The sequence below is a fragment of the Apostichopus japonicus genome, chromosome 21 (assembly GCF_037975245.1).
Source record: "Apostichopus japonicus isolate 1M-3 chromosome 21, ASM3797524v1, whole genome shotgun sequence".
Classification (NCBI taxonomy): Eukaryota; Metazoa; Echinodermata; class Holothuroidea; order Aspidochirotida; family Stichopodidae; genus Apostichopus; species Apostichopus japonicus.
The window spans coordinates 10,370,790-10,392,357 of NC_092581.1; the positions used below are offsets into that span (position 1 = coordinate 10,370,790).

The 21,568-nt window shown below is 38.2% G+C and overlaps 1 protein-coding gene and 1 long non-coding RNA gene across 7 annotated transcripts in view; one reads left to right on the forward strand and one right to left on the reverse strand.

The window, feature by feature from the left end:
- Positions 1–57: 57 nt before the first annotated feature.
- Positions 58–8,823, reverse strand: LOC139962491 (uncharacterized). Its single transcript, XR_011791251.1, has 3 exons — positions 8,324–8,823; positions 2,580–2,691; positions 58–1,322 (listed from the first exon to the last, which is right to left on the reverse strand). It is a non-coding gene; the product is annotated as an uncharacterized lncRNA (long non-coding RNA).
- A 3,522-nt stretch (positions 8,824–12,345) lies between these two features.
- LOC139963182 (scavenger receptor cysteine-rich domain-containing group B protein-like) overlaps positions 12,346–21,568 on the forward strand; it is a 38,670-nt gene continuing 29,447 nt past the window's right edge. For 2 of the 6 annotated variants that reach the window (XR_011791516.1, XR_011791514.1), the window contains exons 1-3: positions 12,346–12,699; positions 15,430–19,998; positions 21,122–21,436. Coding sequence is in view for 3 of the 6 variants with exons in the window: in XM_071963743.1 (XP_071819844.1) it covers positions 12,682–12,699 (18 nt within the window). In the remaining 3 variants the exon portion in view is untranslated. Of the gene's footprint in view, positions 12,700–15,429; positions 19,999–21,098; positions 21,437–21,568 lie in introns of all 6 variants that reach the window. The other 4 variants (XR_011791515.1, XM_071963743.1, XM_071963741.1 and 1 more) reach the window with 4 other exon arrangements.

Here is a 21,568-nt window from a genome sequence, read left to right on the forward strand (position 1 = left end):
ATCCTCATCCTAAATAACATAGTTACACATTATCTAAGTCTTTGCCGCTGTTACTTTTTACTATCGTACCCCTCAAATCCCTCCCTCCCCACCCCCACCCCACCCCTGCTACTAAAAATAAAATATATATAACCGGGTGTGGAATATGGCGATCAATAAAGCATTTGACCTGTAGGACTCAACAACCACTTTCTTACATTAAAACGTTTTAGAGTAGCAGAGGTCAACAACTCAACATCGTTTACCCCGAGAAAAGATTGCAAAAGCCATATCCCTAGGGAAATGGCTTTTCTTTCCGGGTTCAAGCTCTTTGAGCAGTCTGGGGCTTACGGTGGACTAACGTGATTTCAATCACTCTTTTTACACCTGACGAAGGACCAGGGTGTCCGAAAATTTGTGTAGCGTGTAGTTATATCTATTCTATTCTAAATATTATATTGGATTTAAAGGCATTACATGTTGTCCTTATCTTTCCTACTATCATTTCTATCCGACACGTGGAACATTTCATCATGATTATATATATATTTATATATTGAGGAGACGGTCTAATCATTTCATTCGAACTTAAATGACCAGGCGCGTATCCAGGATTTTCTAACCCGGGGGGCGCGAATTACTATCTAAGCGGAGCGCCACCATCGGTTGGCGCGGAGCGTACAATAAAATTTCTGGTTTTGATACCCCCCAGATCACCGGAAATGGCACTTCTCGGGCTTGAAAATGAGCAACCAGATGTACACTTTTGCCTAAGAACCAAGTATTTCCCAAAATTTTTTTCCATCCATAACCTTTTTGAAGATTGTCACCAGTCACACATTATGTTCGACCTCATTGCATGTCCTATGGATCATTGCTTTTGTAGGTTATTCTACGTCACGGCCCACAATATCCGAAAGCCCCACTTTTCAAGGTTTTAAGCCCATTACTTGTTGAGAATTTGAAAATTCACTTTTCTCGTGAATAAAATCACTTCAAAATATACCCATAATGTTGCACAAAATTCAATCTATAGACAACCAATATAGAAAAACCTCCTTGAACCCCTAACAGACAGGTCAAAATTGAACGAGTACAGGAAAGTATGATGACGAATGTTGGTCAGGAAATTTTCGAAAATTCCGACACAGTTCATTTATTGGTGTAGAAATATTAAAACCTCTTATAATGGCTTTTACAAAACTTCGTTGAAGGAACAGAAAAATAGCAGATATTTCCGATATCAGGTATATCGAAACCGAACACTTCACTCATAGGCGTAGGTCCCGTAGGAGGCGGGGGCTGCAGGCCCCCCAATTGTTTTCCCTTTTTTCGGGCACCTACTGAAAGAAAAATAAATAGCAATGAATAGCTTGAAATTATCTCCTTGGTAATTTAAATAAAGGTCTAAGCTTGGCCGACATTACTACTGTAAAAGAGAGTTTTGACATAAATGGATCTGTATGCTTTATCTCCATCTACATAAGACATTTCGTTGTTTACATTAGCATCCGGCGGTATACTGTGCAACTTTCACGGACCGTGCGGTACACGATGCCATACAATGTAATGACCGATCTTGCCTATATGATACTGGCATCGACGTGTTGAATGCGCGCCTTGCGCACGAAAAATTTTGGCTTTTTTTCGGGCAAGTCATTACAGCCCCCAAATCCAATCTGGCTCCTACGCCAATTTGACTACACACATTGACAGTTTTTGAGGCTGTTCATCCTGGAACATGCATTTCAATGCTCACTGATATGATGTTATATCTGCTGTTTGCTTTTTGTTTAAGATAATCTCAATTCTGTTAGTATATTTTAGTTATATATACATGAAATACATGATATGAAACACAATACACACAACCAGCTTAAATTATTGCTGCGTGGAATCTTCCGAGCTTAACTCTACTCGAGTATAGGTTAACAATGGCTTTGTATTAGACAATGCACGTATTCAGACTGGCGGTCTATTAATTTTTTCGTCATCAAAAATAGACTTCAACATAAGGTACTTTAACTTTGCTTGTGATTCTTTCTATACTATTATCAATTACGTTGCTTTTTGATTGTCGCAATTCAACTCTGGCGGGCATTATTGTTACGATGACTCACGAATCCTTTGTCCATGGCATTCCAAAAGATGATGCAAGCCTGAGCAAAATCTTCGAGGGGAATTTCTGCCATTTGGGACAGTTTGCCAATGAAAACTATTCTATATTGTCACCTCATATCATGCTTGGAGGCACTCGTATCGGCAATATGAACGGTTCCTTACCTTCATATGATAAAACACGATAATTCTGCTCAAACTGTCAGCACTTGCGTTTCAAGCGTCACAGTACCTCATTGTAAACAAACGTCCCAACTTGGCAGAGAATAATGTAGTGGGGTGTTATTAACATGTTCGTTGAATAAAGCACATCATTTCAAGTACTATTAATTAGCAAAACACTCCAAACAGCTAATCATATTTTAAGACAAGATATTTTCAAAGCAAGCAATGTATAATTGTTATAAAAAATCTACTTTAATTAATATTAACGACAATAGTATTGATTATTTTGGCAGCATAGTTGTTAGATGGTGGTTCACCTTGGATGTTTGAAGTATATGGTGTTGGCTGACCATTGGTTGTGGTCACTGCAGGGTACGGGGCCTGGAAATTGGTTGCTTGGAATGGTAGCTGGGTGGGTTGGTTTACAATCTAGAAATTTAGAATTGCTGAATATCAGATGTCAGACGGAGTAAACTTAAACATTATCATCTTATTATATCATTAATCATATCATATTACTACATTACTATTTTATAAAATCCTGTAATAAAAACATTTCGCGTACTTGTGAAGGAATTCTAACATCAAGTCATATTGCATATTGATAATTAAATTATTTAAATATATTTGGAATTTCGTTGTTTAAGTGCAAATAGTCTATAAACTGGACGTTTCCGTTACATAGTGACATATTAATTGCAACCTTGAAAACATGATAGCAATTGCTATCCAAGGTATGTGGTGTTCAGTTTGAAACTTAAGCCGGTACCGGATATCCATTGCATGGGTTAATTAGTAGTCGCAAAATAACGAATATATCCCAGAATGATAAACAAAGGAATCACTTCCTTTTTTTAACTTTCTCAATTGACATCTTATAGATGAAATACCGATTAAAAAATTAGTTTCTTGCAAATAACAGATATATTTGATCACTAAATTTGCGTGAGTATATCGACTGTATTTCAAAAAGGTGGGTAGTTTTAAACTACGTTAACTGGATTACATAATTAAACAATAGCTTTTCCAGCCACTTGTGTTATCGTCGTCAAGTTTGCATGGTACAAGACAACTTGCATTTTCCACGTTCTTTAAAGAAGGCAGTTTGTTCACATTCGGTGAATAAGTGTTTCTATTTAAACTATGCTTTATCACTCTGCACTTTGCACAAGATGGATAGTTTTCCCGGACAGGCCCCAATTGATTGTCACCTACAAGAGCCAGGGTACAATTTGGTGTGTGTGAATAGAGACTATCCGACCAATATAAAGACACATTACAAGAAATTTAACAAGACGTTCAAGTATAAGCTTGGTAATAAATTTAATTATTCAAAGTTACACAAAGTTTCGTCTTCCTTTAATTAAAAATTGGTTAAAATGCTAAATTATCAATATTAACCAGGTAAAAGCATGTAGTTCAGGTACTACGCAACGTTGAAACCATTTGCACGAGATTAACAAATGTTGGGTGTTTCTACATAGATTTTATTTTACACTGTAACGCTTACTCAATACCCCAGCGGTTCGTTTACCCTACACTCTAAAAAAACAACCTGGTGAAAATTTCCTGGTCAACAATTTGCTAACATTATCCTGGATATTGTCTACGTTTAGTTAATATAGTCCTGCTAACGCCTGGTTTATCCAGTGCGGTAAACCTGATCTTAACATTACTCTGGTGAATTAATTAAAATAGATTACTAGCATATTGCAATTCTCGCCTCTGATTGGTTTGTAGGTCGCGACTCAAGACGTTTGAACTGGCGGCTTCCTACGTACGACAATCGCAAACAGGCGAAACTGTCAAATACAACTATAAGACATTTGCAAATAACCATCTAATTATGGCAGATGACGAAGTCTAATTCATGCTAGATCAATGTGGTAGGAGTTACCCTAAATAAGTGTTTGTTTAAAGGTAAAGGTGAAATACCGGGACTGTGATACAGTCAGTACGCGCGATATTGTAAGGATAACCAAACGTTAGCCCTTACGTTGTCAGGCTAGGTTAGGCCAGATCCTTTTCCTGATGTGGTATTTATATTAGTCAGGTGGCTTAGCAAATTTAACGTTACCGGCCGGACAAAAGTACCAAATTTGGTATAGAGTTTCTTTTTGACCTATCTATCGATTTTATCCGTGGAACCCACTTTATCGGTTCCGATTTTTCAAGATGGCGGCCAAAATCCAAGATGGCCGACAGAAAAAGGGAAAAAATGGCTGTAAAAATCAGAAATGAACAAATGAGGGGTCAATTCAGATGTTTCCGCCACCCATTACCAAGATGGCGGCCAGAATCCAAGATGGCCGCCTGTAAAAAAGGAAATTTCATATAAATTCATTCTCCAGACCCCCTGTGCCCTTTACTGATCGGGACCATCAAACCTTCCGTCCTCAATCGTGTAAATGAAACCGGACTAGCAGCCTGACTATATGTTATGGCTGGTATTCTAATTGTGTCACTTTGGCTCAGGAAGCCACTTAGGACATATTGGGGAACTTTGAGGTGTGATCGACCGTGGATAGACACTGTCGCAAAGCCCTTTATTATATGGGAGTTACGAGTGTCATGTAAGACTGATTACATTGAGTCAACTATATAATAGGGTAACTTGAGGGAAAACCGACCAGATGTGAATACCGACTCATTGGGAGATTTTGTACTATTGTGTACCCTTCATAAACACAACGTCAATTGTGCGGATAACACCCGCTAAGTCAGGTCACTAGTCATTTAAGGTATTTAGGTCGTTCCTTTCGAACCTGTACTCCAGGGCTGCTGTTAGCGAGGATCTTCAGGAAGACTCGTTGTCTGGTATAGACAACCCCCCCCCCCCCCTCTCTCAGAGTAAAAACGATAGCTTTGGTTCGAATCTCTCCGTTGGTGAGCTCTGGACAGTGGTAGTAGCGTTGAAGAAGGGAAAGTCCCCGGTCCGGATGGCCTCCCTGCTGAGTTCTATAGGACCTTCTGGGAGGTTCTCGGTGGGGACTTGAGAGACGTGTTCGCTACCGCTTTCCAGTTGAATTACATGAGCCAAACACAGAGGGCTGGAAATATTGTTTATTGATTATTACAAACAGATATATGACATTTCCCATTTTTCTGTCGGCCATCTTGGATTTTGGCCGCCATCTTGGAAAATCGGAACCGATCAAGTGGGTTCCACGGATAAAATCAATAGATAGGTCGAAAAGAAACTCCATGCCAAATTTGGTACTTTTGTCCAGCCGGTAACGTTAATCCTGAAAATTGTCGCTAAGCCACCTGACTATATACAGACTGACTATATGAGATATAGAATAGCCTAGCTAAATTAAGTATCTTCAGGACTAGACCTAAGAACGTGTTTGCCTTCTGTGTGTCATACTCATACTTAGCAAGACCTAGACCTTTGCTAAATCACGGGCGCTTCTACTGAATGCGAGTAATTGTGGTGTACGGTAACTTCTGAGGGCACGCCTAACAAAATCCACACATTTATACACAGCAATTTTTATGCTTGGGTCAGTGCACTTTAGACCCCGTAGCTTGCCTTCGCTTTAATGAAGTGCATGGATATTATAAGACCACTAGTGGTCTACAAGTTCAGGAAAGTGGCTATACTAGTGATTGCCGACAGTGAAAGAAGAAAATATGGTTTTTACCTGTTTCTGTTAGGTAGGCTACGGTACTTGTTAAAAATCCCTCTCGTGTCTCACAACGAGGATGTTGGTACGCAGCGCAGTAGTGCTAGTAACAATGCGTGGGCAATCTGGTTTAAACAACTCACTAGAGTAGGGCTCTAAATTGACAACTCATTAATTGACAATTCATAACCATGGACGTTAAATATGAATGTAAGAGACTGACTTCGGTCAGCTTGTGGCTTTGATAAGCCAATGAGGCTTCTTTGCGAGTTCCTGCTTGCAGCCTCGGATGATCTAAAATACATACTTACATACAAATGTGACGCATTTATTGTAGTGGCCTAGGCTAACCTAGTGTAAAACTTACATAGGCTAGGCTATATAGCAATTAAGCTATATTAGGTTATATGTATTGATAATGTGAAATTTATTGAGAAAAATGATAACTTATTACTATTCATTTATAAAAACCATGAAACTCGTGTATGGTTAAACTTAATCTAGACTAAACTTCAATCTAAATTGGTCAACAATCAGTGCTTTGGGGTAGGGGAGGGGGTACTGGTGTGTCAAATTCTAACAGGTTTTGGCTGAAATGTAACCTCACTAGGCTAAACCTATCCATGTAATGAAATAGGTATAGTCTAGCCCTATAGTCGCATGTAAGTTTTATCCATATGAGAAATATAAATATGAAACACCACATAACTATGTCACAGCTTTGCACTCCTTACACTCCTTGCAATATCAAAGAGACATGTATATGAATTGTTGGATATTACATCTCATGCTGTTCTTATATTATGATTATACTCCCAAAAGTAGGTTTTGGAGAACTGTAAGTTAGGCAGATTATATTTCCATTTTAGGGACAGCAGATCATGAAATTGGTGTTAATCTTTATGAACTGAACTGCCCATAGCAGGGGCTCCTTAAGGCATTGATTTTCTGAACATTCAAAAAGGGACAGATTTACATGTTTCATTGGAGATGTCACTGCCCTATCATACATCTCTTCAAAGAAGAATGTTTACAAGAGTATATAGATATAAACTGGTAAGCATTTAAACATGGTTCAAAACTCAAATAAAGAACTTTGGAATTACTTTTGTTTTACTTTTAACATATTTTCTTACTATGTGACCAGCTTCTATTAGGAGGTGCAGAAATAAATAACTCTTTTCTGCTGTTATGTGTCATTTTGTTTTGGCAGCAATGGAAGATTTGTCCCAAGAGGAATTAACAGCCATGACAGAGTAGAGTATGCATGAAACACAACCTTGAGCCTTCTAATGCCATAAAATACATGACAAAAACTGCTGGCTGCAGTTCACTTAGTCCTGGGATGGTAAGCACTGTTCAATGTAATGCAACTGAATACTGCCAAGTAGAAATAAAATATCCCCATACCAAAATACTGCTATGCTTAACTACAGAAGATTTGCCATTCAAATTTATATACCATTTTCATATAAAAATGGCAACAAGTGAACATGGTCGTTTATGTTGCTGCAATGTTAATGTTGTATACCCTGGGCTGACCCTCCGTTTCTGGAAAGGATCGGAAACGATGACAGAAATCATTTTTTTTTATATCAGAGAATTCTCGCTACCCAACATGATCAATCATGACCAGTGTGATACACATAAAATGTCTATAACTCTTCACTCATTGTTTTTACCAAGATGTAAAAGTAAACACGTCTTGAGAATGTTTGCTTCCGCTCAGAAAAACTAACATCCCTACAGATTTCCATGAAAAACATGCACTTTAAAGCACCTCTACATGAACGCACAATACTTAGTTATAATCACCCCTGCCAATCATTGGCTGGTGCACAAAAAAAGTCAAATGATGAAAGCTGTAACTAGTATACATCAACAAAATTATTGTCAATTTCTGAACCGTGAAGTTTGCCGTAGACTAGTTACCATATAATTACAAGTAGTTGTATTTAAACAACACCCTTTGTGTTCATTAATCACTTTAGATGCAAGAATGCTTGCAAACAATGACATGGGCTATTAGCCAAGCAAATAACAAGAAATTTAGAAACCACCATTGACTAGTTTTAGCATAAAAATCCCTGTAATAGAATTGTTGTTAACAAAGTACTTGCGTTGATTGTTATGATATATTTGTTTTCAAACAAATTCAATCATCTATGCAAAGGATTGGAATTTTGGTTCTTTCAAGAAGAAGTTGTGGTTTTGAAAGAAAGATATTCATTCAAAAACTTGTTATGTGTTTCATAGGCCTAGCTGTGAGTGTGTGTACTTGGGGTTTACCCCAAAATGTATGTGGAAGCAATTTGAAGGTTTTGCGTTCCTGGCTAAGTAAGACTACTCACTAAGCCGATAGACCTGGCCTGCGTAGCCTAACGTTACGGTACTCACCTACAAGGCTAAATTGATATAATAGTATTACTTACGTACGGCTCTCGCGCAAGGCGCTCCATTTTTAAACTCCCAAGTGTTTGAAAATCGCAGGACGTACGTTACTATAACATATATAACAGTCCCCGGGCATATATTCAGTAACTTAAGTATACACGATGTGTGCGAAGTACCACGTCAGGCAACTCCAGTATTATTTTTTTGGTGCTTTCATAACATTGTTCAACTAAACACTCCTTCGGGCAACCAAAATATGACCAAAAGGTTGTCCAAATGACAACCTTAAAATTTTCTTAAAAATGAGCCCTGGATATGAGAGATCCTACAGCTCCGCACAAGTTGAGCAACGAAAACAAATTTGGGTACAACAAAGACATGCTTCATTTTCCTTATATTAAACTACAACTCATGCCATGCAGTTAAAAATTCCACACAAAATTAGTTGCAGGGCTATTGATACCATGTACAAGTTATGCATGTAGAGTTCAGCTAAGGTCACTGAAACCATTGCTGTAACCATATTGTCTTACTCTCCATACACCTCCTCATTTCAAAGTGTTGATATGTATTGATTTATCTTAGCAAAAGATTTGTCACTTACTCTCCGTCAAGTGCGGAAGCATAACTTGAAGCCACTGCTGAAGTCTTCAACTTTATATAAGAGGAATTTTATTAGCTGTTGTGCCAAAGCATCCCTTTTTGATAAAGAGAGCTCTCACACCTTTGTTGCTAATAATCAAAGTCTTACTCTATAAGTTCAACATCGAAGGGTAAATAACACTGCATACACTATTGCAACATCCTTGCAATCATTCATAGATGTAAATCAAGTAATTTTAATTGTTTAGCTCAATGTTTAATTCACATGGAATTGCATTAGCTGATAGCCCACTGATTATTGGATAGATGTTAGGAAATTAAACAATTAATTTACTGGGGTGTCAGCCAGAAGTGACAGGACTTTGCAAAGCAAAAAACAAACTTGTCTAAAATGAAGAGAAATCGCTTTGATAGAGATCTTTCAGTGCTTTGAAGTACAAGTGCAACTTTGAAGTGTGGACATCAATTGACTGTTTTGTCATCATGCACAGATAAAAATGATCGTGTAATGCCGGTAAAAGTAGGTAAGGTAGGCAACCATTGAGTTCACAAACAAAGAACATGTGAAGTTAAGACATGTATATTAATATATGGTACTGTAAGACAAGTTCTAGTCGCAACTTTAGGATTAGACATACCATATTTTGTAGGAACTGTCTCAGCTCTAGGTATGGATGATCCAGTATACGAATTGATACTGAGTAATGTACCAGGGGTTAAAGAACCAACAGAGTCAGACGAAAATTGGGGTAAGTCTGTATTCATTAGTGATGTACTTGTATCAGTGTTGGGAAAAAAAGAACAGTAAACATGAAGGGACAAATGAACGTCATTAAATACTTATAGGATCAGCAGTACAGACAAGAAGCCAACGTAGAGAGGAAGATAAATCCCTCAAAAAGTTAAGAGTAACCTCCCCTATTACAGAGGAAATCACTGCTGATATGTTAGCAAAACAACAGCATAAAAATCCATCTTTAGAGAAGATGAGAGGACTAGCAAAGACATGTGAACAGAAGTTAAGTATGAATGGTAGTACTTACAAGTATATTGTGTCTAAGAGTATATTGTACAGGGAATTTCAATCTCCTCATGCAGAATTTGAAGCTACCCTGAGACAAGTAGTAGTACCTTCAGAGTATAGACAGCATGTTCCAAAGATAGTTAATAAGTCTGTTCTGGTGGCCACGTAGGCTTTAACACAACAAAGGACAAGATCATGACGAACTTTATTTGGCCAGGTATACAAGCTGATATCACAAGATATTGTCAATTCTGCGATGTGTGCCAAAGGACAAATCCCAAAGGTAGGGTTACCAAGGTACCCCTAGGAAGTGTTCCACTCATAGGAGAACCATTCCAGCGGGTGGCAGTAGATTTAGTTGGACCTATCAAGCCAAGTACAGAAAGAGGTCATAGGTATATTTTAGTATTGGTAGATTATGAGACTTGTTACCTGGAGGCAGTTTCTTTGAAGACAATTAAGACAGAAGCAGTGGCTGGGGCACTCTTGAGCATATATTCAAGACTGGGTTTCCCAAAAGAAGTCTAAACAGACCAAGACTCGCAATTTGTATCAGGGGTTATGAGAGAGGTGAGTAGATTGCTTTCAATCCGGAGATTGACTACTATATACTCCGTATCATGCCATGCCAAATGGATTACTAGAGAAATTCAATGCATGCTTGCAGTACATGATCAAGAAGATGTGTGGAGAGCGTCCTAGAGATTGGGACAGGTACATAGGTCCACTTTTATGCGCGTACCGTAGAATACAGTATTGGATGTACCCATATAAATTACTGCATGGACTCGCTGTGGACCAATTACTATTCTCAAGGAGATATGTTGTTTTATGTTTGATTTGTTCTGCTTTTTCGTATATGGTTATAAAATCCTGAACATAATGTTGATGTTAACATTCTACTCAACTTGTGACATTGCTTCAGTATTGACCAATCAGTAAGAACTGCATTTGTCAACCCTATTTTGTGTTTTATAGTAATTGTCACATGTACTAATTATTTCAAGATATGCTATATTCCATACTAAATGTCATAAGTTTCCCAATATGCCATTATTTTATAGCATTATATCTTACCAATCACTTAACGATACTGTAACCTGTTTGAATAAACTTCTGGGAACAGAAGCATGAGCATCTGTTTAAATTATGCAATCCGATTGGCTAACAGAAAATCCAGCACAATCCCCAGTGACACTTGACATGTGCGTTTTTATTGGTATACATGTCTTGCTTTGTTATATGAATAATCATAATTACCTTTTGAGAGATCCGCACATTGCCGCTAAATTCGTGTCTGTGAATTAGCTCAATGGGTGTGTGGGGAGGGGTGGTGGAGGAGGGGGGTGGGTAGAGGAAGGAGGGTGCATTGTGAGAAACGATACAGGTTTATGCTAGACTGCAAATAGGCCTATTGTAAGTCATTTGAAAAAGTGTCTGCATAGGAAGTGGGAATTCCCTATATAATTGAAATCTTTTAAGGTTTTGTTATTTTTATTTTTATTGTAAACTTTCGTAATTGAGTTAAAAATATACACCTTTCCTCGAGAGGAAATCGCAAAGTGACTCAGTATACCCCTCCTTCAAAACACATCTTAACCACGACCCCATTTATTCCCATTTTCATCACCCCTGTTTAAAACTTTGAAAGATTTGTTCCGTCTCTGTGAAAAAAAATCGTGGAGGTACGAGGATACAATTCTTAATATATAAAGTGTATTGAACCGTATTTACAGTACAATACATGTTTTTTCAGTATGTATGTATATATGTAGAGTATGTTTGTACATTCATAAATTGTACGTATGTACAGTACGTAGTCTCCCAAATAAACGATTCTGACAACTTTGTCTCCTACAGTTACCTACCGTCGTAAAAAAGAACGTTAAGGAATTTTTTCTTTTCAACTTAGGAGAGCTATATATGTAAATCCTTACGATTAGCCCAAAACTTTTGTCTGGCCTTAGCCTTGGCGATAGAGTTAGGTGTTAATAAATTCGAGCTTGGGTATACATTCATTTTATTACTTTTTCTTTTGACATTTGTGATTCCGTATATATATTGATATGTATGTATATATATATATATATATATATATATATATATATATATTATATATTATATATATATATATATATATATATATATATATATATATTTATTTATATGTATTTATGGGACTGAGGTTGCTTGGGAAGAGGTGCTCGTGGATAACGTCATTTCTGAATCAGTTTGCGGTGTTAATCATAATGCTAAATTTTCAATGAACATTTATTAGATTATTACTGCTTAAAATAAAGGCTGCAACCCTTGCTTGGATTTCTAACCATAGCAGTTTTGTTGATCTTTCAGTGTGTTTATTTATGTACATAACCGTATATATCTATTCTCACCTTTTATCGTTATAGCACGTCATGCACGAATGAAGAAAATAAACTGCTATTATATTACAAACTAGCAATCAATCTTTCACGGCATATACAAGACCATTGATCGATTCCACCGTGCAATAAGAACTGTAGGTTCAAATTCTATAGAATAATACAATATTCTCTAGTCGCACCTTTAATTGTTGACGAAAGCAGCCTTTTTAACACTTCACACGCAAAGGGGAAGCGAACTATACACCATACGTATATTCATAACTAAACAGAGAACCAGCCTAGGACACATACTCGTGTCACGTTAAGGCATAAGATTAGTACGTCATCATGGATATCATGAGAAGTGTATCGTTCATTTTATGTGGAATACTTATATTGAGTGGTGATGTCGTATCTGGATAAGGTAACAAATACTTCCTTAATTTTTGAAATGATTATTCTTTGCATTCTAGCTTAAAGAGAGTGCTTGAAAAAGTTTCACCACATTAAATATATAAAAAGTAATAGCCCTAAGGGAAATCACAGCCTTGTATAATCATATATCACTTCCCACCTGTTTCTCGACCAATACTTTCTGTTTACTAAGTGTATAATGTAGCCTGTTCTCAAAGGCAGGTAGAATATCAAAGAGCTTAGGTTAATCTAGTGTAGTAATAGTGTTATAATAGTGTAGTAAATGGAATCCTCGTTTTCCGGCCGTTAAGGCTTGGAACATATTCTGGTGTGTCTCAGTGTTAAACGACCAAAGACTCAATACCAAGGGCGTAGGAACCGGGGGGGGGGGGCTGGGGGGCACCAGCCCCCCCGTGAAAAATGTGGAGGGGCGGAAGAATCATTCCGCCCCCCGCTTCGCAAGTCAGAAAACCCCTTTTTCATTTCCAAATGAGAAAAAAATCTCATTTGGAGCACCAAATTGCATCTAAGGCCTGGTGAAAATACAAAATTAAGTTTACAAAATGGAGTGGGTGTTTAAGTGTGCTATATTGCACCAAATTGCATCTGAGGCTACCTGGAAATGCAAAAAATTCCAAAGGGGAGGGGGACAACCCCTCCCTTTAGACCCCTCACCCAGGCCGGCCATCAGTCTTCAGCCCCCCCCCACTCAAAAGTACCTTCCTACGCCACTGCTCAATACTGCATATACATTGTTGTCTTCAGTAAGAAACATGTCATGTTCATAATGCATCTGATCCTCCAGTTATCTTTATGAAATGAGAGGTGCTTTCTTCTCATTTTCGTTCATTATGCGTTCATTTCACTCACACTTTAAGGCACCGACATTACAAAACGATTGTCTGCGTGTTCAGTTTGGCTATAAACGACACCAAATAGCCACATTACAGTTAATTTAGTTAATAATGTTTTTCTTTATGTTTCAACGTACGGAGGTTGTTGTTCGTGAATGAAATGTTTCATTGAATGACTGAAAATGATAGTAATAGTTGTTCGAACTAACAAAAAAGGCGTAAAAAAACGGTTCGCATTATCGTTGCAAGATGTGAGGTTAGTAATGAATATGCAACACGAAACAGCGACGGCGTCACCGGTGTATCACATGCAAAATATTTATGTTTTAGTGTCATATTCCACATTTGACTTAATATGTTAACTTGATAGCCACCCGACATGATGTAATCCATAAGCCATTGTCGGCTTCTCCCACATTCATGGTCCTAATATAACTGCCTCGTGTTGTTATTTATTATCTCCGTTAGCAATATTCCGCATGCACTTTATACTGCATACTGCATATTGTTAGATAATAGGAGGCTGTGTTTTCTCCTCGACTTAACTTTCCTCTGTGTTAGATTTAATCTCCGGACAACCTTTTTTTTATTCATATGACTTTGGAAGCGAAATTATTGCTGAAGTGAATATACAATAAAGATAAGTCATTTCTTCTTCGATCAGTTTCATCGACCGTCCGTAAGAACTTGATCTAACTGTCACTGTTAGTAGGCGTACAAGGACTAGAGGTAGACGCCTAGGTCTTATAGTGAAATATAAGTAGCCTAGTCAGAGACATAGTTCCAATAGGGGAGCTTCGTAGTTTCTAACTATGTATTACAATGCATTACCACATTCGCTTGTTTAAACCACTAGGCATGGCCTAACAGAATAAGGAAATGTAATTTGTCTTCAGCGGATACATTTATTGATACTTCTGATCACTACTGTCTGAATTAATGAAACTGTTTTGGCAAACTTAGCTTGGTGATTTTTCATGCTCCTTCAGTTATGCAGCTTAAATAAGTACCATTTATTTTAAATGAACAGTTTATGCATATTCTTTTTGTAAACGCACAGAATCAATTTAAGACCATACATGCAAATACTATTCTGAGAGAGAAATGTATTGATCAGTCAATCCAACAATGCGATCGTATCGTCCACAAGGGTATTGTAGGAGAATAACAACGTAAATATATATCACCTGTTAGTTGTCTCCATGAAGATGGAGGATTGGCGTTTGTGCTGATGTATCCTATTCAGGAAACTATAACGAGAAAAAGAGATTTCAACACGCACACACAAGCACGCACGCACGCGCAAGGGCACGCGCACACGCTTTATATGCAGACACCCTAACCACTAAGCTATACAAATATATATATATATATATATATATTATAAATATATATATATATATATATATATATATATATATATATATATATATATATATTGTTACGAGGGCCCATTGTAGCCTAACGCTAGTCACTGCTAGTGAGAAACCTAATGTTATAATGTGGAGAGTAATTGAAATTGCCTACGTGCTAAATCAGTATTTGAGAAATTAGGTCGGTTTACCGTGTCACAATGTTATAATACACGATTGTTCTGGTATATTCCTTATGATGACGCGCTGGTCTCGGGTTAACGTCGGTTTACGTGAGATCGCGTGTAAGCTGTACACATTTTCGTGGATTCTCTGGAACGTTCGCGAGACATGCGAAGGACTTCCAAGAATAGAGAAACCGGGTCGCGTTGTTACTCAGGTGTATCGAGAGAGATCTAGATGATTCTTGACATGGCGAATCGTATATAAACCCGCCCAGATCAGAGAGTTTCTCAGTTTCTGAACGAATACAAGCGACGACACTTATTTTACCTTTCTACTATATATCGTCAGTGCTCAACTACCAGTAGTTTCTGAAGGTTTGAGAAATCGATTACAAGACTGATTCTACACTTCCATTCAGAAGTTTGAAGAGGACTTTGCTGTGAAAGTACAGTTTTCCAGTCTTTATTTCGGAGAAGGTGAAGAATTTCTGTCTCCGTTGAGGAAGTTCGTTACGCCAGGAGTTGGTGGCTATAAAGCTGATTTTGGACTAACTCTGGTAATATTTAGTCGGCGAGAAGTTCGACTTGTGCTTCACTCTATTGTGGCTGGAAGTCCGTCTTCTATTTTGGAGCATCGCCGGAAAGAAGGTGACTGCTGTTTCTGGGATCGCGAGAAACTTCGTGGAGGACCAGTAAAGTTCGCGGTACAACGGACCGAGAATCGTCGTCATCAAGGTCGTGGCCGCTGAGGGATATCGCCGTTGGAAGAGACCAGCGTGTTTTAAAGTGTATCCTATCTTGTTAAATTTGTGAGTAGTTTTCTATATATTTGTAATTACCACTTGTTGTTGTTGGTTCGAAATCCATTGTTCAATATAGTTTACGTTCTCATTTAAAATCTCTAGACTCGTCAATTTGCCTGTGTTCCTTACGGAAACGAACCCAGGCTTGTGTCTCGTTAAAATTAGTTATCGAGACCTCTCGCATTCCAACGTAACAAAATTGGGGGCCTATCCGGGAAAGGTTTACAAATTTGTGACCTATCCATTTGAGAGGAATTCATTTTTGAAAATTATTGTTTTGCAAATTGTCTGGAGAGAAAACGAGAGAGAACATGGAGTTCGAGCCAGAGGAATTTCTCAAAGATGTAACTTGGGAAAAATTTGATGGCCTAAAGAAGCCAGATTTGATGGCATTAGCTAAATATTATAGCTTAGGCGTAAACCAAGCAACGAGGAAACAAGTTGTAAAGAATGGGTTGATCGATGTTTTAGTTGACGAAGAAATTCTCGATGAGTCATGCTTGATAAAAAAGGTTGACATTCTGACAGAAATTGGCGGAGACGCCGTTCAGCTTAAACAGTTAGAAATCGAAATGGAAAAAATCAGATTAGAACAGCGAAGGCAAGAGCAAGAGCAAGAAATCAGATTAGAACAGCAAAAGCTAGAACTAAAACGGCTCGAATCTGAAACACACCTGAAGGAATTAGAAATTCAGGCAAAGTATAAATCAGAATCTGGCTCATCATCCTCCTCGTCAGCTCCTCGATCACAACCATATTTTGATGCATCAAGATACATAAAATTGGTGCCAAAATTTACCGAAATAGAGGTAGATAAATATTTTCAACATTTTGAGAAAGTGGCTGCGAATATGAAGAGGCCGAAAGAGGTGTGGACGCTGCCTTTACCGAGTAGTTTTGTTGGGAAAGCACGGGAAGTGTATTCGGCTCTCCCTATGGAAAAGAGTGAAAACTACGATGAAGTGAAGCAGGCGATCCTCAGAGCCTATGAGCTGGTGCCAGAGGCATACCGACAGAAATTTAGGGGGGCTAGAAAAAATGATAATCAGACACATGTAGAATTTGCCAGAATAAAGGAGCAAATGTTTGATAGGTGGCTCCACTCTAAGGATGTAGGGGAGAATTTTGTCAAATTACGACAATTGTTCCTGATTGAGGAATTTAAAAGATGTATCCACCCCGACATCAAAACTCATATTGATGAGAGAATGATTGACACCTTGTATGCTGCGGCAACGAAAGCAGATGACTATGCCCTGACCCACAAACTGAGCCCAAACAAGTTTTACCAGGCTAGGAGCCAGAAACCCAAAATAAACACAGAGGTAAAAGGGACACCCGATTCAAAGGGAAACAGCGGCAAATGGAATTCTGGGGGCACGAAACCACCAAGTGGGAGTGGATTCAAAAAGCAAGTTACTTGCTATAATTGTAACAAACCTGGTCATCTCATGTCACAATGTTATCTGCTGCAAAATCAAAATTCTCAAAGAAAACAGGAGGGATTCTCAAAATCACCCCCTAATACAGTTGGATATGTTGCCTCACAGAAGAATTCGAATCGAATTGACAAAGAAATCCAAAAGAAGGAATTTGCTAAAAATCAAGTGAATAAGGTATTCGAACCATTCATTATGGAGGGTAGCATATCAATAAGTGATGATTTTTCGCCCCAACAAATTAAGATTTTTAGGGACACAGGTTGTTCACAGTCGCTCATTTTAGAAGAAACGTTGCCCTTTGGTGAACAGAGTTCGACTGGAACGTGTGCATTAATCCATGGGATAAAGATGGAGATTATCAGTGTTCCCTTACACAGAGTAAACCTAGAGTGTGGTTTGGTGTCCGGCCAAGTGCTGGTTGGTGTTATGTCGGAATTGCCGATAAAAGGTGTTTCCATGATGCTTGGAAATGACCTGGCAGGGGATAAGGTTCTCCCGAATCCCATTGTTACAAATACGCCCTCTAATGTTAGTAGCCACGAGGAAGATGAAATATATCCTGCGTGTGTACTGACTAGGGCAATGAGTAAAAAGGCAGTCTCGGAAGTGGAGGAGTCTGAGAGCTGTCAGGGTGATGTCTTCAATTTGGAAGACACATTTTTTAAGGTGTTGAATGACACAGAAAGTAGTTCGGGAGATAACCAAAAGGTAGAAAATGAAGATCCTTTGAGCCGCAACAAATTGATTTTAGAACAAAGTCGAGACCCTGAACTAATAGATTTAGTTAAAGGGGCAGTGACCCCACAAGAAGCGGATGATAACCCTGTCTGCTTCTACAAACAAAATGGCGTGGTGATGAGAAAATGGCGACCACTAGATGCGCCTGCAGATGAGGAATGGCAAGTGGTGCACCAAATTGTTGTACCCAAGGTGTACCACAGTGACGTCATGAGCATGGCCCATGATAGTCCAATGGCAGGACATTTAGGCGTCAGGAAAACCTGTGATAGGATTCTAAAACATATTTGGTGGCCCAAAATCAGGAGTGATGTGGCTGATTACTGTAGGTCGTGCCATACATGTCAGGTGGTTGGGAAGCCCAACCAGAAAATACCGCCTGCACCTTTGAAACCAATCCCTGCTTTTGATGAGCCTTCTAGTAAAGTCATTATTGATTGCTTAGATCCTATCCCTAAAACGAAATCAGGCAGACAAAATTTGGAGCAAGGTCAAGCCAAAATGAAACAATGGTACGACAAAAATGCAAAGAACAAAGTGTTCAAACCAGGAATTATTTAACTATTGAAAAGGAATGTCTTGCACTCTTGTTATCACTGCAACATTTCGATGTATATTTGCATACTACTGTCTACCCTGTGCTTGTGTTCACTGATCATAATCCTCTCACCTTCATACATAGAATGAAGAATAAGAATCAAAGATTAATGAGATGGAGTTTAACTTTATAAGAGTACAATCTTGATGTGAGGCACATAAAAGGAAAAGACAATGTGATGGCAGATGCTTTGTCCAGATTCACATGAATTTATTGTATATATGACAAGACAAAGATAATGTCACTATACATTTGTATAAAGAACACTCAGAATTATTTATTATGCATAACTTAAAAGTTGTTTGATAAATGTTTAACGAAAATTTGTTCAAGTGTAACAAAGTACATATTTTACGATAGAATATTTGTTTGTTGATAAGATATGATGGAATGTAAGAAATTAGAAAGTTTTCATTGCATTCAAACTTTCCTTTAAGGGGGAGGGTGTTACGATGGCCCATTGTAGCCTAACGCTAGTCACTGCTAGTGAGAAACCTAATGTTATAATGTGGAGAGTAATTGAAATTGCCTACGTGATAAATCAGTATTTGAGAAATTAGGTCGGTTTACCGTGTCACAATGTTATAATACACGATTGTTCTGGTATATTCCTTATGATGACGCGCTGGTCTCGGGTTAACGTCGGTTTACGTGAGATCGCGTGTAAGCTGTACACATTTTCGTGAATTCTCTTGAACGTTCGCGAGACATGCGAAGGACTTCCAAGAATAGAGAAACCGGGTCGCGTTGTTACTCAGGTGTATCGAGAGAGATCTAGATGATTCTTGACATGGCGAATCGTATATAAACCCGCCCAGATCGGAGAGTTTCTCAGTTTCTGAACGAATACAAGCGACGACACTTATTATACCATAATCTACTATATATCGTCAGTGCTCAACTACCAGTAGTTTCTGAAGGTTTGAGATATCGATTACAAGATTGATTCTACACTTCCATTCAGAAGTTTGAAGAGGACTTTGCTGTAAAAGTACAGTTTTCCAGTCTTTATTTTTCTGTCTCCGTTGAGGAAGTTCGTTACGCCAGGAGTTGGTGGCTATAAAGCTGATTTTGGACTAACTCTGGTAATATTTAGTCGGCGAGAAGTTCGACTTGTGCTTCATTCTATTGTGGCTGGAAGTCCGTCTTCTATTTTGGAGCATCGCCGGAAAGAAGGTGACTGCTGTTTCTGGGATCGCGAGAAACTTCGTGGAGGACCAGTAAAGTTCGCGGTACAACGGACCGAGAATCGTCGTCATCAAGGTCGTGGCCGCTGAGGGATATCGCCGTTGGAAGAGACCAGCGTGTTTTAAAGTGTATCCTATCTTGTTAAATTTGTGAGTAGTTTTCTATATATTTGTAATTACCACTTGTTGTTGTTGGTTCGAAATCCATTGTTCAATATAGTTTACGTTCTCATTTAAAATCTCTAGACTCGTCAATTTGCCTGTGTTCCTTACGGAAACGAACCCAGGCTTGTGTCTCGTTAAAATTAGTTATCGAAACCTCTCGCATTCCAACGTAACAAAATATATATATATATATTATAATTAAAATCGGGATTCGAACCCGGGCCTCCCGCTCTTTACGCGGACACCCTATAACACACTTATGTAAAATCGTGTACACTGTCGAAATAAGTTGAACCGCACAAATGAAGGTAATACGAAGGAATTGATTTCACCACCTTCACAATCTATACCCACTCGCCGAAACAAAATGTTCTCAAAGGGATAGCCCCTCAAACCCCTCTCCAGAACGGACCTGTTTCAGCGTAGCATTCGAAATCAAATGGTGTCATCAAAAGTAATATTAATTGCAGCGTTAATCAAACTTGTATCATCTGTATCTAAAAACAAAAATTAGTCATCAATGCTACTTCGGTAGAACCTCGCTTGTTTGTGCTGGTATCACGTCTCTCCCGAGACTTATTTCACGACAAAAATGAATAAAATGTCAGGCTGTCCGACAACATAGTCAGTCATACAATAATTCATATGAAAAGAGGAGGGTATATGAACAACAGTCGCATCAGTTCGACAATTATACAAGATAGGTAGTAACATGATGGCACTAGTATAGAAATAGATGTATAGACAAAGACAATTGGTATTATATATATATATATATATATATATATATATTTATATATATATATTTATATATACATATATATATAATCCTATTGTATCAGAATCTAAAGGGATCACAGGCGTTATTCCACTACAGTTGTTATGAGTCTTAATTCATGGGTCTAGAAGGACAGTGAAAAATTGTATTAAGAATGCGATCTCTTATATACACTCCTAGATATGAGTAAGATTCGAAATACTGAACAGAATAAAACATGGTAATATCAGCAAGTCATTTCACCAATAGTATGAAGCGTTCTATGCAACATATAATTACAATTGTTATTTTGAGTAACCAAGAATAGGTGTATTCTCATACGTATCTCAGATGATGGACACGTTCGCCTTCGTGATGGTGGTTACCACTACGGGAGAGTGGAAATCTACTATAATGGACAATGGGGAACAGTATGTGACGACAGTTGGGAAATAAAGGACGCCAAAGTTGTTTGTCGTCATTTAGGCTTTCCATCAGCCGTTGCTGCTCTTACCGACGCATACTACGGACGGGGAACAGGACACATTTTGCTCGATGAAGTTGAATGCGTAGGTTACGAGACACGACTGGAGTACTGCACCAATGAAGGATGGTATATTCAAAATTGTGATCACTCGGAGGATGCTGGTGTAGAATGTTTAAACGGTAAACTATTAATACATATAAAATGCTGATTTACTGTTAAGGTTTACCGACAAAATGATATTAGACAGTTTGCCTATTAGGAGAGTATGCGGTATAGCAAAGAGTGTAACGTCACCATTTAATACCAAATAT